Source organism: Lipotes vexillifer, unplaced genomic scaffold, assembly GCF_000442215.2.
Source record: "Lipotes vexillifer unplaced genomic scaffold, Lipotes_vexillifer_v1.1 scaffold962, whole genome shotgun sequence".
Classification (NCBI taxonomy): domain Eukaryota; kingdom Metazoa; phylum Chordata; class Mammalia; order Artiodactyla; family Lipotidae; genus Lipotes; species Lipotes vexillifer.
Window position 1 is genome coordinate 118,207 of NW_006788568.1, and position 13,893 is coordinate 132,099.

At 37.9% G+C, this 13,893-nt stretch overlaps 1 protein-coding gene across 1 annotated transcript in view; it reads left to right on the forward strand.

Moving 5' to 3' along the window:
- The window catches only part of ARIH1 (ariadne RBR E3 ubiquitin protein ligase 1), a 122,663-nt gene that overhangs the window by 43,439 nt on the left and 65,331 nt on the right, over nucleotides 1-13,893 (forward strand). Inside the window, exon 2 of the mRNA XM_007461670.1 lies at nucleotides 2,589-2,656. Within this exon, the coding sequence (XP_007461732.1) occupies nucleotides 2,589-2,656 (68 nt within the window). The remainder of the gene's footprint in view (nucleotides 1-2,588; nucleotides 2,657-13,893) is intronic.

Sequence of the window (13,893 nt, forward strand, 5' to 3'; positions counted from 1 at the left end):
CCCCTGCATCGGCAGGCGGACTCTCAACCACTGCGCCACCAGGGAAGCCCCCGAGACCAATTTTTGAACTCAGACACAGAAAAGGTATTCAGCAGTATTAAGTCAAAGAGGGCATTTCCCCTCCTCTCCCTTTTTTCTCTTTGCAAGTTGAGAATTAACAATTCCTGAAACATTTTCCCCCAAGTGTGCTGTCTAGTGGCAGAGATTATATCATGCATTGGATGACGCAAAGTTATATTTGCAAAATCCCAGTGGATAGACTAGACTTAATTTTCCCGATTAATAGGATTATTGCCCTTATTTTACATATGACTAAATGAATAACTATTTCAATTGTAGGCAAATCCTATTGTAAAAACCTGTTGTATCATATTTCTGGACACTTGACAATGTCTATATTCTGTACAAATATTACAACTTAGGATCAGCTAATAGGTTCCTTTTCACATATTAATTCTTCTAGATTGGGAGTGTTTTTCTCAAGTGCTGTGTTAAAGGAGGATTCTTAAGGGAGTCTGGGTTCAAGAAGTAAGGAATACCTGGATGGATTAGCAAAATGTGCCTGGAGTGGAGGGTTGGGACTTACAATGTCTGCATCTTCGAATTTTTGCCAAAGGGAAAGTGGATGTATGTGACTTTTCTGTGAAAAATGGTATTATTGAGAATAATTGATAGGGATTTCTTTCATGACATTTTTATACAGGATTACTTTTTAACTAAATCAGTAAACTAATACTGTTGTCTAACTATGGTGAAATAAAAGTAGTTTATATACGGAGACCTTTTTTATAATGTTATTTGATGTAATAAAGTCATACATGAAATACAAATAAGCAGACTCAGGTTTGACTTTCACTTCTGACATTGTAACTAGCTCTAGTATCTTTGAATGAGTTGGATTTCATCCATCTCTTAGGCCCTGTTGCCTTTTTTTTTTAATTATTTATTTTTGGCTGCATTGGGTCTTCGTTGCTGTGCGTGGGCTTTCTCTACTTGCAGCAAGCGGGGGCTACTCTTCGTTGTGGTATGCGGGCTTCTCATTGCGGTGGCTTCTCTTGTTGCGGAGCACAGGCTCTAGGTGCGCGGACTTCTGTAGTTGTGGCACGTGGGCTCAGTAGTTGTGGCACATGGGCTTAGTTGCTCCGCAGCACGTGGGATCTTCCTGGACCAGGGCTCAAATCTGTGTCCCCTGCATTGGCAGGCGGATTCTTAAACACTGGGCCAGCAGGGAAGCCCCCCATTGCCTTTATTCTTTTTTTTTTTTTTTCTTTTTGCGGTACGTGGGCCTCTCACTGCTGTGGCCTCTCCTGTTGCGGAGCACAGGCTCCGGACGCGCAGGCTCAGCGGCCATGGCTCACGGGCCCAGCCACTCCACGGCATGTGGGATCTTCCCAGACCGGGACACAAACCCATGTCCCCTGCATCGGCAGGCGGACTCTCAACAACTGCACCACCAGGGAAGGCCCCCCCAACGTTGCCTTTAAAAAAAATTAATTTTTATTTATTTTATTTTTGGGTGCGTTGGGTCTTTGTGCTGCACACAGGCTTTCTCTGCTTGCGGCGAGCGGGAGCTACTCTTCGTCGCGTTGCCCAGGCTTCTCATTGCAGTGGCTTGTCTTGCCTGGAGCACGGGCTCTAGGCGCGTGGGCTTCAGTAGTTGTGGCACATGGGCTCAGTAGTTGTGGCACGCGGGTTTAGTTGCTCCTTGGTATGTGGGATCTTCCTGGACCAGGGCTCGAACCCATGTTCCCTGCCTTGGCAGGTGGATTCTTAACCACTGCACCACCAGGGAAGTCCCCAGCTGAGGGCCTCCCCACCCCATTGCCTTTTGAGTTAAAATTCTGCTCACTGGTTTCAAGGGAAATGGAAGTATTTGTGACATCACTGAATGATAAGGCAGTCAACTTTGGGCTTATTTCATGGTGGTAGCCTTTCCTTCTAGAAACGAAATAGCAGCTGAAGATTATATTCTATAAATTATTTCATAGTACAGATATTTTGTTTTCATTAAATATGTCTGAAGGACCTTCTGAATTAAAAATGGTTTGGATTCATTTGAACTATTCAGTACGTAAAATTTTAGAAATTTTATTGATTTACAGTGTGCTGATGTGGCAGTCTGTTAAATCTAATTGCAAAAAGGTTCACTTTAATTAGCGCTTAATTATACAGTAGTTTCTCATTTAATTTTTTCTTGGCTTATTTTGAATTCTACTTTAGAATCCCATAGAAACCTGACGTATTAGTGTGACAAACTGTTTTTAAATAGTCTTGATCTTATAATTAAAACTTTGTATTTTCCTTTTTTTAAAATTTTATTTTATTTTTTGTACAGCAGGTCTTATTAGTTATCTGTTTTATACATATTAGTGTATATGTGTCAATCCAAATCTCCCAATTCATCCCCCCCCCACACACCTTTCCCCCCTTGGTGTCCATAAGTTTGTATTTTCTTAGGGGAATAAAGAAATATCTTAGGAAAGGAAATTTGGGTGGGGTGTTGTAGAACTTTAAATTCAACCTAAAAATTCACTAAATGTCAGTGAAGTGCTGTTACCTTAAAATGACTTTTTTTCCCCCTTCTTTAGAATCCAGCAACTATCACAAGAATACTCCTTAGCCACTTCAATTGGGATAAAGAGAAGCTAATGGAAAGGTAAGGAACTATATTGTCAGCTTTATACTTAGAAGTAACACAGAGAGCCTGTTGAACTGAATTTATGAGACACAAGTAAGTATGTGAACAAACCAGTGTACAAGTGGTATTTGCTTTAGTGTATTCCCCATCTGTAAGTTTTGCAATAAACTTAGTGTTAAGGGAGCTCAGGCTTAATATTTCTCCTTTTATTTTGGAGGTGAGGTGTGGGGGCTCTGCTTCTGTGTCTTCTAAAATGTATCCTCTTGAGTACTGAGAACTAAAAATACGTAAAGGGCTTGATATATTCTTGGAGCACACGAATAAGATCTTCCTTTAATTACTTAAAAGCTTCGTGCCCATAAACCTTTAAATCTACCTTAGGTGTAATAATGACATTTCTTCAGTAAAAACAAAGAAGTTGCTCAGGGTATCCTTGCCACCAAACAGCTGTTTGGACTGACTGGTTTGTTCTCTGGTTTCTGTGCAGGATTAAATTCCATTGGGTATTTTCTCTCTGGAAATGTTTCTGGTTCCAAAAGGGAAGAAATTACTGGGACTGGAGAATGATAATAATAGTGCCATTCTTTATCTTTTTCTCTTCCTTAAATTGGAAATTTGGGGCACTTTGTGGTAGGGTGAGAGCCTTTATTCTATCAGCCTTATTCTCTCAGTCTAAAATTAGCAATTCTAATTTTAATTTTAAAATTACAACTAGTTTTTGTTATGAACTGAGAACCCAAATATTATGAGAAGTAAATGGAAAATATTTCCCATTTGATTTTTAAAATCAAAAGCACTTTGCAAAACAGATATTAAATAATACGAAGAATATTACCCAGTTTCTCACATCTTGCACCCCAGCTACAATTTAATAGTAACAACAATAATTCTTAATTATTGAGTCTTCTGTGCCAGGCATTATTTAATTTTATCCAGGTGATAGCTTTATGGAGCTACAAATTATTCCCACTTAATTGATATGGAAACTAAGAGCTTGATGTGTTTATCTCAGTTTTGTAACGCAAGGAGTTAGCACTCAAACTCAGGTTTGTTGGACTCCAAAGCTTATGTTCTTAAACACATACTATACAGCTTTCTCAAGGTTCATGAAGAATAAAATCCTTGACTAGTGTGATTTTTCTTTTTTTTTCTTTTTCCCATGGAGCTGACCGCCTTTTTTGAAGTCAGTGGTATTTCTTAATTTTGCTTATATTTATTTTCAGACTTACTTTGTGACACAAGAAAGTTTAGGGAAAAAGTAGTTTTCATTGTTTACATCTGATACTCTTCTACTGAACTAGACTGATTTACAGTTTGTTTCTTATTAATATATCTCTCCAAAGACATTCTCAAGTTTGTCCTACAACACTGTTGACACTGCTGAAAGCATTTTTCAATTAAATATTGTAGAACTTAAGTGTGATGAGTATGAATTGAAAATTAGGCAGCTTCTGGGAACTTCTAATGTGTATGAACTTTTCAGTTTCTCCTTGTAATTTCAGTTTCTGTTTTACATCTTCTGGAGATATGTTATTGGGTACTTGTAAATCTTTAGTGTTTTAAAATCATTATGCAATATCTTTTTGTGTCATTTAATGAGTTTCACATTACTATATCCTATGTTGTCTGATAGTAGCACTGCTACACTTTATTTTATAATTACTAATATGTTTATATTTCACTACTGATTTACCTTAATTTGTGCTTTATATTTACCGTGTTTTCTGTTTGGTTAGTTTCTTGGCTACTTTCTTGGTTTGATCAAGTTTTCTTTCCCTTTTTCCCCCGTTATAATTTCAAAGTTATATATTTTATTTTAGCTTTTCTAGGGGTCACCCTTACAATTTGTATATGCATAGTTATATGTATATGTATATGCAAAGTTTATAACAATATTTAGTCACACTGTTAATATCCATGCCCTGCATAAGACAAAAACTAGCATACTTTTCTTCTCTATCCTCCGTTCTTTCCCTCTCAGTTGGATAAGTTGATATTTGAATTTTTCATTTCATGTTAAGCATTTTTACTATCAATGTATTTAACTTCTGTTTTTTTTGGCTAATTTGTTTCTTGCATCCTACTGTTTTCTCCAGATGTACTTTTTTTCCCTCTAGAATAATACATCCTTTAGTCATTTAAGTCAGGTTTCATATGTGATCAGTCTTTGAGTGCTCTAAGAGAAATCCTTAATATTCTGAAATTTTGGAGTAGGTTTTGAAAATGTAGCTAGTTGGGCACTTTAAGTATGAGGACTCATGTTTTTAGTTTGGGAGATTCTTATCTGTTATTTCTTTAATATTATCTTTTCTCCAGTCTCTTGGTGCTTTCTAGAATTCCTGTTGGTTACATGTTGAAACTTCTGGATTTTTTTCACCTTTTTTCAAAATGCTTCTTCTGTACTTGTCTTTCTAATTTGGTCTGTGAAAGTTCCTCAGGTTTACCTTTAATTCACTAACTTGCTTTTCTTTCTGCCTCCATTCTGCTATTTAGCCATCTTGAATTGTTTATTTCAACCGTATCCAACATATTCATTTTATTTGTTTTGTGGATACTGTCTCTCGACATATAACTGTTACACTAGAGTTTTCTTCTAGACTGTTTATCAATAAATAAACATAGAGAGGATTTAAAATATGAATTGGTATTTGGTGTACCCTTCAGAGTATATTATTTTCAAATTGATCACATTCTGGGCTATAATAAATTCCAAGAAAAATTGATATGTGTTCTATTTTCACTCTTGCGAAAAACTCTTAGAATCCCAAAGTGAAATTATTAAAATAATTAGAACTAAATAATGAGAGGACAAATGTGGGATGTAGCTGAAGAGATACAGGGAGATTTACAGTCTTAGTATCTATAAGAAAAAAGATAAATAGGTAGAAAACAAAGTGAGGCTTTGAAACAGGAAGTTAGAAAAATACAAAATAAACCCAAAGAGAGTAGAATAGGTATTTAAGATGAAAGCAACATTAATGAATTAGAGAACAAAAATAAATAAAGCAGAAAGATGGATCTTTGAAATGGATTTTTAAAAAGGGAAATATCAAGAGAATGAGAAAACAAGCCACAGACAGGGAGAAAATATTTGCAAAAGATATCTGTTAGCCAAAATATACAAAGAATTCTTGGAACTCAACAGTAAGAAAAAGAACCAATTTTAAAATGAGCAAAAATCTTAATAGATACCTCACTAAAGAAGATACACAGATGTCAAATAAGCGTATGAAGATATATTTAACATCATACATCATCATTAGGGCACTGCTAATTAAAATGAAATTGCTAGCTAAAATTACCACTACACACGCATTAGAATAGCCAAAATCCAAAACACAGGGACTTCACTGGCAGTCCAGTGGTTAAGACTCCGAGCTTCCACTGCAGGGGCCATGGGTTTGATCCCTGGTTGGGGAACTAAGATCCCACGTGCCGCGCAGTGTGGCCAAGGGAGAAAAAAAAATTCAAAACACACCACCAAATACTGATGAGGATGTGGAGCAACAGGAACTCTCACTCATTGCTGGTGGGACTGCAAAATGGTGCAGCCACTTTGCTTCCAATTTGGCAGTTTCTTACAATACAGTCCAGTCACGCATTTTGGTATTTACCCAAATGAGTTGAAAACTTAAGCCCTCCAAGACCTGCACATGGATATTCATAACATCTTTAGTCATAATTGCTAAAACTTGGAAACAATCAAGATGTCCTTCAGTAGGTGAATGGGTGAATAAACTGTGGCACATCCAGACAATGGAATGTAATTCATCGCTAAAAAGAAATGAGCTATCAAGCCATGAAAAGACATGGAAGAACCTTAAATGCATATTACTAAGTGGAAGCAGCCAATCTAAAAAGGTTGCATACTGTATGATTCCAACTATATGACATTCTGGAAAAGGCAAAATTATGGAAATAATGAAAAGATCATGGTTAGAGGGAGGGAAGGATGAGTATGTGGATCAAAAGGGATTTTTAGGGCGGTGAAAGTGTTCTGTATGAAACTGTTATGATGGGTATATGTCACTATACATTTGTCTAAACCCATAGAATGTACAACCCCAAAACTGACCCTAATGTAAATAAACTATGGACTTGGGTGATAATGATGTGTCAGTGTAGGTTCATTGATTGCATCAAATGTACCACTCTTATGTGAGGTGTTGATGGTGGAGGAGGTTGTGTTGTGTGTGTGTGTGGCGGCGGGGTATATGGGAAACCTGTAATTTCTGCTTAGTTTTGGTTTGAGCTTGAAACTGCCATTAAAAATAGGACTTCCCTGGTGGCACAGTGGTTAAGAATCCGCCTGCCAATGCAGGGGACACGGGTTTGAGCCCTAGTCCAGGAAGATCCCACGTGCCTAGGAGCAGCTAAGCCCGTGCACTGCAACTACTGAGCCTGCACTCTAGATCCCGCGTGCCACAACTACTGAAGCCCACACGCCTAGAGCCCATTCTCCACAACAAGAGAAGCCACCACAATGAGAAGCCTGTGCACCGCAACGAAGAGTAGCCCTCGTTTGCTGCAATTAGAGAAAGCCCGCGCGTAACAATGAAGACCCAACGCAGCCATAAATAAATGAATGAATGGATGAATGAATGAATAAATGTAAAGTCTATTTTGAAAAAAGGGAGGTAAATAAACCATTGGCAAATGTGATTTGGTAGGAGGAAAAGGCACAAATAAACAATATTGGAAATAATGCATAATTATGGTTAGGAAAAATTTTAAATTAATACTGTGTATACCACTTTTACCATTAAGTGTGAAAGCTTAGAAATGGAAATTACCTCTCCCTGCCCCGCAAAAAAAAAAAAAAGCGAAAACAACTGTGGAAAAATGTAATAAATATAATAAAAGATCCCTCTCCTTCCCCCAAAAGCACTAGATGATTTTATGGGCAAGTTCTGTCTTAATAAACCTTTAAGGAACTGCTAGTTTTTCTAGTTCTGAAAAACTATTTCAGAACATAGAAAAAGATAGGACATCATTAATTCATGTTAGCCAAATCAGAATAACCCTGGTTACAAAATTTGACAAAGACAGCATAAGAAAACCATCTTCATTATGAACATACCTTTTGAATTCATGGATAAAATAATTGAATTGAAAGAATTAATGGTCTGGTAGGATTTCTCCTAGGAATGCAAGAATGGGTCACCACTGGAGAAAAGACTTGTCTATAACACTTACTACTTTTAACAGGGTAATGAAGAGAAACCAAAAGGTAATTATATTGAATGCCAGCAATGTATTTAATAATATTGTGCATTTACCCCTGTGTTAGAAAAAATTTTTTGCAAACTAAAAAGGTAGTTTCTTAGCTTAATAAAGGGTATCAACTAATAATCTACAGCAAAATTATATTTAATTTTGAAATGTTAGTTACTGGCTGTCACCACCGTTTAAATGTATTGGAAGTTCTGATAAATAAAGTAAAACATGGAAAATTAAATAAGTGGCATGAAGATTGTTTTGGGGATAGGAGGATTATGGATTTTTTTAAAAGATTCTTTATGCTTTTTTGTATTCTGTGAATTTTCCTCAATAATCACAGAAGAACTTTATAATAAAATAACTATTTCAGAAAGCAAGCACTCATTTTTAATGAAAACACTTTCTTTTTAAAAAAGGAAGAGAAATTCTATATAGACAATATAATCAATACCTAGGAGACTCAAGAGAATCAATTGATAAACTATTAAAGTGGCTGTACATTAGAATCACCTGAGAATTTTTTTTGAGTGCCAATGCCTAGGCCCCTTTCCATTTCTCCCTCTCCCCTCACCCCTCTCCCCTCTCCCCTCACCCCATTAATACCCTTGGAAAATGAAAAGAAGCATGGAATGTAAGGAGGTTTAGCTTCAGTGACACTGTGCGCCTCCCAATTCGTGAGTATAAAAATGAAGGTAGGATGATCTTGTAATTATTTAGGATCCCAGGAATTACAAAGTTAGACAATATGGCCAATAAATTTTGTTACATAACATTAAAAAAAGATCTTGCTTCCCAGTGGGTAACACAGAATGTATTCAAGTGTTATTTCGATTCATTTGACTTACTTAAAGATGATTCTTAGTCAGAATTGTGAAGTGTAATTGTAAATTTAATCCTCTCTACTCTTCTTTCTTATTTCCATATACTAGGCATACAAGTGTTTCTTTTGTTTTATTCATTAGTGGGCCATAGTCCCAGCCCTGGAGGGAGGAATTCATGGTCCAGTGAGGGCAATAAAAGTATAAATAGATTCTTGCCAATAATTCTTCTTACTTGTCCCCCCGGCCTTCTAGTCTACAGTTTAAACAGATCTGTCCTGATCCTAAAACCGAACGATTTATTCTTTTTAAAAATACATTTTGGTGCAGGTGGGGAGGGGCCATTTAAACTTTTTGGTCTCTTTTGTCTCTAGTAGCCGTTTTCCAGACCTTTGCTGTTTTCTTTCTTATCCAGCCTTCTGCTTTTTAACTCTATAGATTTATTTCATTTCTCTTTTACAAGTTAAATAGAATTTTCTCTATTCACTGGGTTTCTTCCCATGCTTCTCCAGGTGAAGCAAAACAGAGAAAATTGGAGAATCAGAAGTGCAGCAATAACAAATCTGTCCTTCTTTAAGGCCAACCTTTCCATCTGAGCTTTGATTCTATCATAATTTTTGTGAGATGTTCCTTCCATTATTTCATTTGTCATATTTTGAACCATCTCCTTTTCTGGTGTTATCAGTCAGGATTTTTAGTTGTAAACAAACTTTAAGAGGTTAAGTGGAAAAGACATTACGTATTGAGAATCAGCCACATGTGAGTCCAAGAAAATGCCAGAAATCAGAGTCAAACTATTCTGATGGAAGAGCTGTTGCTGTTGCCATTAGGCACAGGCATCACAGCTCGTAGCATCAAATATTGGGCATGTGACACCATGACTAGTACTTCTGCTATTGCAGCCTTTGAAAGCTGGGTATCTCCTTACCTCTTTGGTAGAATGAATTTCTCATTGACCCCTCTTCAGTACTATACATAAACTAAAGATCACCCTGCTCCTGCCAGGCATTTATCCTCCCAGCAGGAGAGACTGAGAAAGTGAACTGTCCTTCTCTTTCTTTTTATGACAATTCCAGCTTCTGTCTGCCTTTCTGACTCTTCTCTTTATTTATTTATTTATTTTTGGCTACATCTTCGTTGCTGCGCATGGGCTTTTCTCTAGTTGTGGAGAGCGGGGGCTACTCTTTGTTGCGGTGCGCGGGCTTCTCATTGCAGTGGCTTCTCTTGTTGTGGAGCATGGGCTCTAGGCATGTGGGCTTCAGTAGTTGTGGCACTCAGGCTTAGTTGCTCCACAGCATGTGGGATCTTCCTGGACCAGGGCTCGAACCCGTGCCCCCTGCATTGGCAGGCGGATTCTTAACCACTGCGGCACCAGGGAAGTCCCCTCTTTACTTCTTATACTACACATTAGTAGTACAGAACTTTTAAGGTAGTCACCAAATTCATTTTTGTGTTGCCTCAACTTTGGAAATGTTTCCTTTATCTGACCACAGGGTTTCTGTGTGTGTCAATGTAGGCTATTAGCTCCACAGCTCTAGGGAGCAACTTTGGAATTATACTGTCATGGGCCCTCTCCTAGCATGCCTTTCTTATTGTCCTGTGTCCTAATTGTTCTTCAAAACCCTACTTAAGGTTTACGTCTAAGATGACTTTTCTTATTTCTCAAGACAGTTAATTACTCTTTCCTTTGTGCTTTAATATGTATTTGATTTAATATTTCACCACTTCTGTTAGAGTTCCTTGTGTAGAAAATACCTCACTAGTCTTTCATTCCTAGCACCTAACACAACTCCTAATATATATAGTTAGTGTTTAGTAAATATTTTAATTAAATTCAGCCCGTTCTAGGTTTTGTTTTCTACAGTAGAACTTTTATTTAACTTATTACATGCATGTAAATCAGATTTTCGTTTGGCAGGAGTTAGAGCCAAAACACCCCCACCACAGCCACCCTGTGCCAAATTAAGCTCCTTTAAAGTTGGTAACAAGTAAAAAGTCAGTTATCTTCTTTCCTGCAGCTGAGATTTCTTCTCTTACAGGTATTTTAAGACTCATTTTAGTTGACAGTATATAAGGTGAGTGTTAATGAGTTAACTGGCCTGTCTGAGGTGAGGGGAAATACAGGTGGCTGATGACTCACTACTTTAAATGGACTGGTATGATCAAAGAATCTTAAAAACTGCTATCAGTCTTTTCCAGACTATGTTACAAATAGCTTTTCACTTTTCATTCTGAAGCATTAACACCCATTTAGTGATTAGGTACTAGAGTTAGCCCTTGTATGTTATTATGATAGTATGGAGCTTTCCTTAAACCCATTAATAATAGTATATCATTTCAGTTAACTGCTGGAATGTGAAAGTAAATTTGGTTTGTCAGATGCCTGGCTTTTGTGATAGCATTCATTACTATTCTACTGTATAGTGAGGTCTTTCCTCTTTAAACAACTCAGGTATTATTGGGGAGCACTGTGTGGAAAGCAGCAAATGTACTGTCTTATTATACTGTAGTGGTTAAGAACATGGATCTTTGCTCCACCACCTACTAGCTGTATGAACTTGGAGCAGTTTTTTCCTTTAGTTACCTGATGTGAACTTATTTCTTTTTATTTTTTATATTTTAATCCATTCTGTTGTCCCTAGTCTCCCTTCTATCTTGCTGCTTTATAAATTTCAAGAATGTTTTTGCCTATTAGTTATGTGTAAGACATTGAGCAGAAGTTTAGTGATGAAGAGGTACACGCAACAATGTATCATATGTAGTTTCTATCCCCAAGGTACTTAGATACAAAGTTTTATGGGAATACATAAAAGGTTATTTGTTTCTCTTTTTTTTCCCCACTGCTGAATATGGTTGTCTTTATTTTTTTTCTTGCCTAGCCCAAACAAAATAAAACTACAGGACTGAAATTAACAACCCATTAAAATAAGTAATAAGGTATGAAAATTATGAAGCTTTTTTTTTTTTTCCAGGTAATTAAGGGTAGTTATATTATTTAAAGTGTGCAAAGTCCAGAGAGCCAGGGTAAGGTCTCCAATGCTTCCTGGGGTAAGGGAGAGGGTCAAGGGGAACCTTGAAATTTGAAAGATAGAGGGAACACATGACATCAAAGTGTAGGCTAGAAATTTCACTTAAAAAAAAATAACATTTCTGAAAATATTGACAAGAGCAATTGTCTTGTCAATATTTCCTACAGGCAGGAAAAAGGAAGCATATCTTTTTTTTTTTTTTCCGGTATGCGGGCCCCTCACTGCTGTGGCCTCTCCCACTGCGGAGCACAGGTTCCGGACGCACAGGCCCAGCAGCCATGGCCCACGGGCCCAGCCGCTCTGCGGCACGTGGGGTCCTCCTGGACCAGGGCACGAACCCGCGTCCCCTGCATCGGCAGGCGGACTCTCAACCACTGCGCCACCAGGGAAGCCCAGGAAGCATATCTTTACATTAAAATAAGATAAGTTTCACACTTAACTATGTTAATTATGATAGTGTTTCTACTATAGAGATCAGATGGTTAAAAGATGGTAGAAGGTAATGATTCTAAAAGAAAACAAAAACAACATTGACCTTTTTTTCTACTTAGCCCAGAACTCATTCATTTTGTACACTATAGAGAGTGATGTGTGAGGCGTTTTATCATTATCAAAGGGTGCATCAAAATAGGTGATTTTTTTCCCCTGTGTGTTTTTCAGTGTAAAAGACGTCTGTTTTTTATGACAAGCTTAAAAAACTTGTTAAAAAGGTTTGGTTTTCAACACATACAAAAGGTTATTAAAATCTGAAATTAAAATGCTGCTGTGGCTCAGATCTTGGCCTGCTAGTCTGCATGCAGAACTCTCTGGCCCACGCAGACACAGAGGCACGTGGAGCTTTTCCCTTCTGGCTCCATAAAAGGCTATTTCTGACTTAGGTGAGAAAGAATTTATTGATGAGATGGCATTTGATTGGACCTGGAAGGGCGGCGGGTGGAAGGGCAATGTGGAAATCTGGGCATTTCAGGTTCAGAAAATAAGTTGGTGTGGAGGGAGTTTAAGGAACATGTATTGAATGGTAATGAGATTTAGAGTGGTTAGAGTACATGAAGAATAGAGGGGAAATGATTGGATGTGTTTAGTAGGAAGGACCTTGAATGCTTAGCAAATAAATTTGGACTTCTTTCCTATTGAGTAAGTTGTTTTATGCAGAAATGTAATACAAGAGCATTATTGTAGAAAAAAATCTTACAGTAGCAGTATGAGGTGATTGGAGGCAGGAAGGCGAATTGGAAGACTATTTCAATAATACAGATAAAAGGAAAATGTTGGCTTGACTTAGGTTGGTGACAGTTAATTGAAAGCAGAGTGTTGATGTAAGAGATGTGAAGGAGTTTTAACTGAGACAGAAAATACAGGAGACTGGGAAACTTCTGGTAATTTGGACTGTTCCATCCACTAAATACTAATACAAGCTAGATGAAATATTGAAACATCTTTTAAAAAATCAAGAACATCAAAGAATGGACTTCCCTGGTGGTGCAGTGGTTAAGAATCCGCCTGCCAGTCAGTGCAGGGGACACGGGTTCGAGCCCTGGTCTGAGAAGATACCACATGCCGTGGAGCAACTCAGCCCTTGTGCTACAACTACTGAACCGGCGCTCTAGAGCCCACGAGCCACAACTACTGAGCCCATGTGCCACAACTGCTGAAACCCGCGTGCCTAGAGCCTGTACTCCGCAACAAGAGAATCCACTGCAATGAGAAGCCCGTGCACCGCAATGAAGAGTAGCCCCCGCTCGCTGCAACTAGTAGAAAGCCCGCGCACAGCAACAAAGACCCAAAGCAGCCAAAAATAAATAAATGAATACATAAATTAAAAAAAAAAAGAACATCAAAGAATTAGAAAAATCGGAATTACAGTGTTAAGGCCCAAGAGAATGTGGAAATCTAGACAAATGAGTCAAGCACCGCAGTCTGCTTTGCCCTAGAAGTATGTGCTGATCCAGAAGAGGTGGCCAAGAGACTGAGCTGTGATTTTTGTTGGCCTTTGGTTAGTGGGAAAAAAGTTGGAGTTCTCGGCCCACCGAGAGTGGGGATTAGGTAAACCAGGTCCTCTAAAGACTGAAGATATATTCAGGTCATCTGGGTGGCCCAGAAAACCTTAAGCCTTGAACTTAGATTAAGATGGTCCCAGGCTGTTAATGTACCCAGGCACAGAAGCAAGTGTAAATCTTTTCTAGGGAAA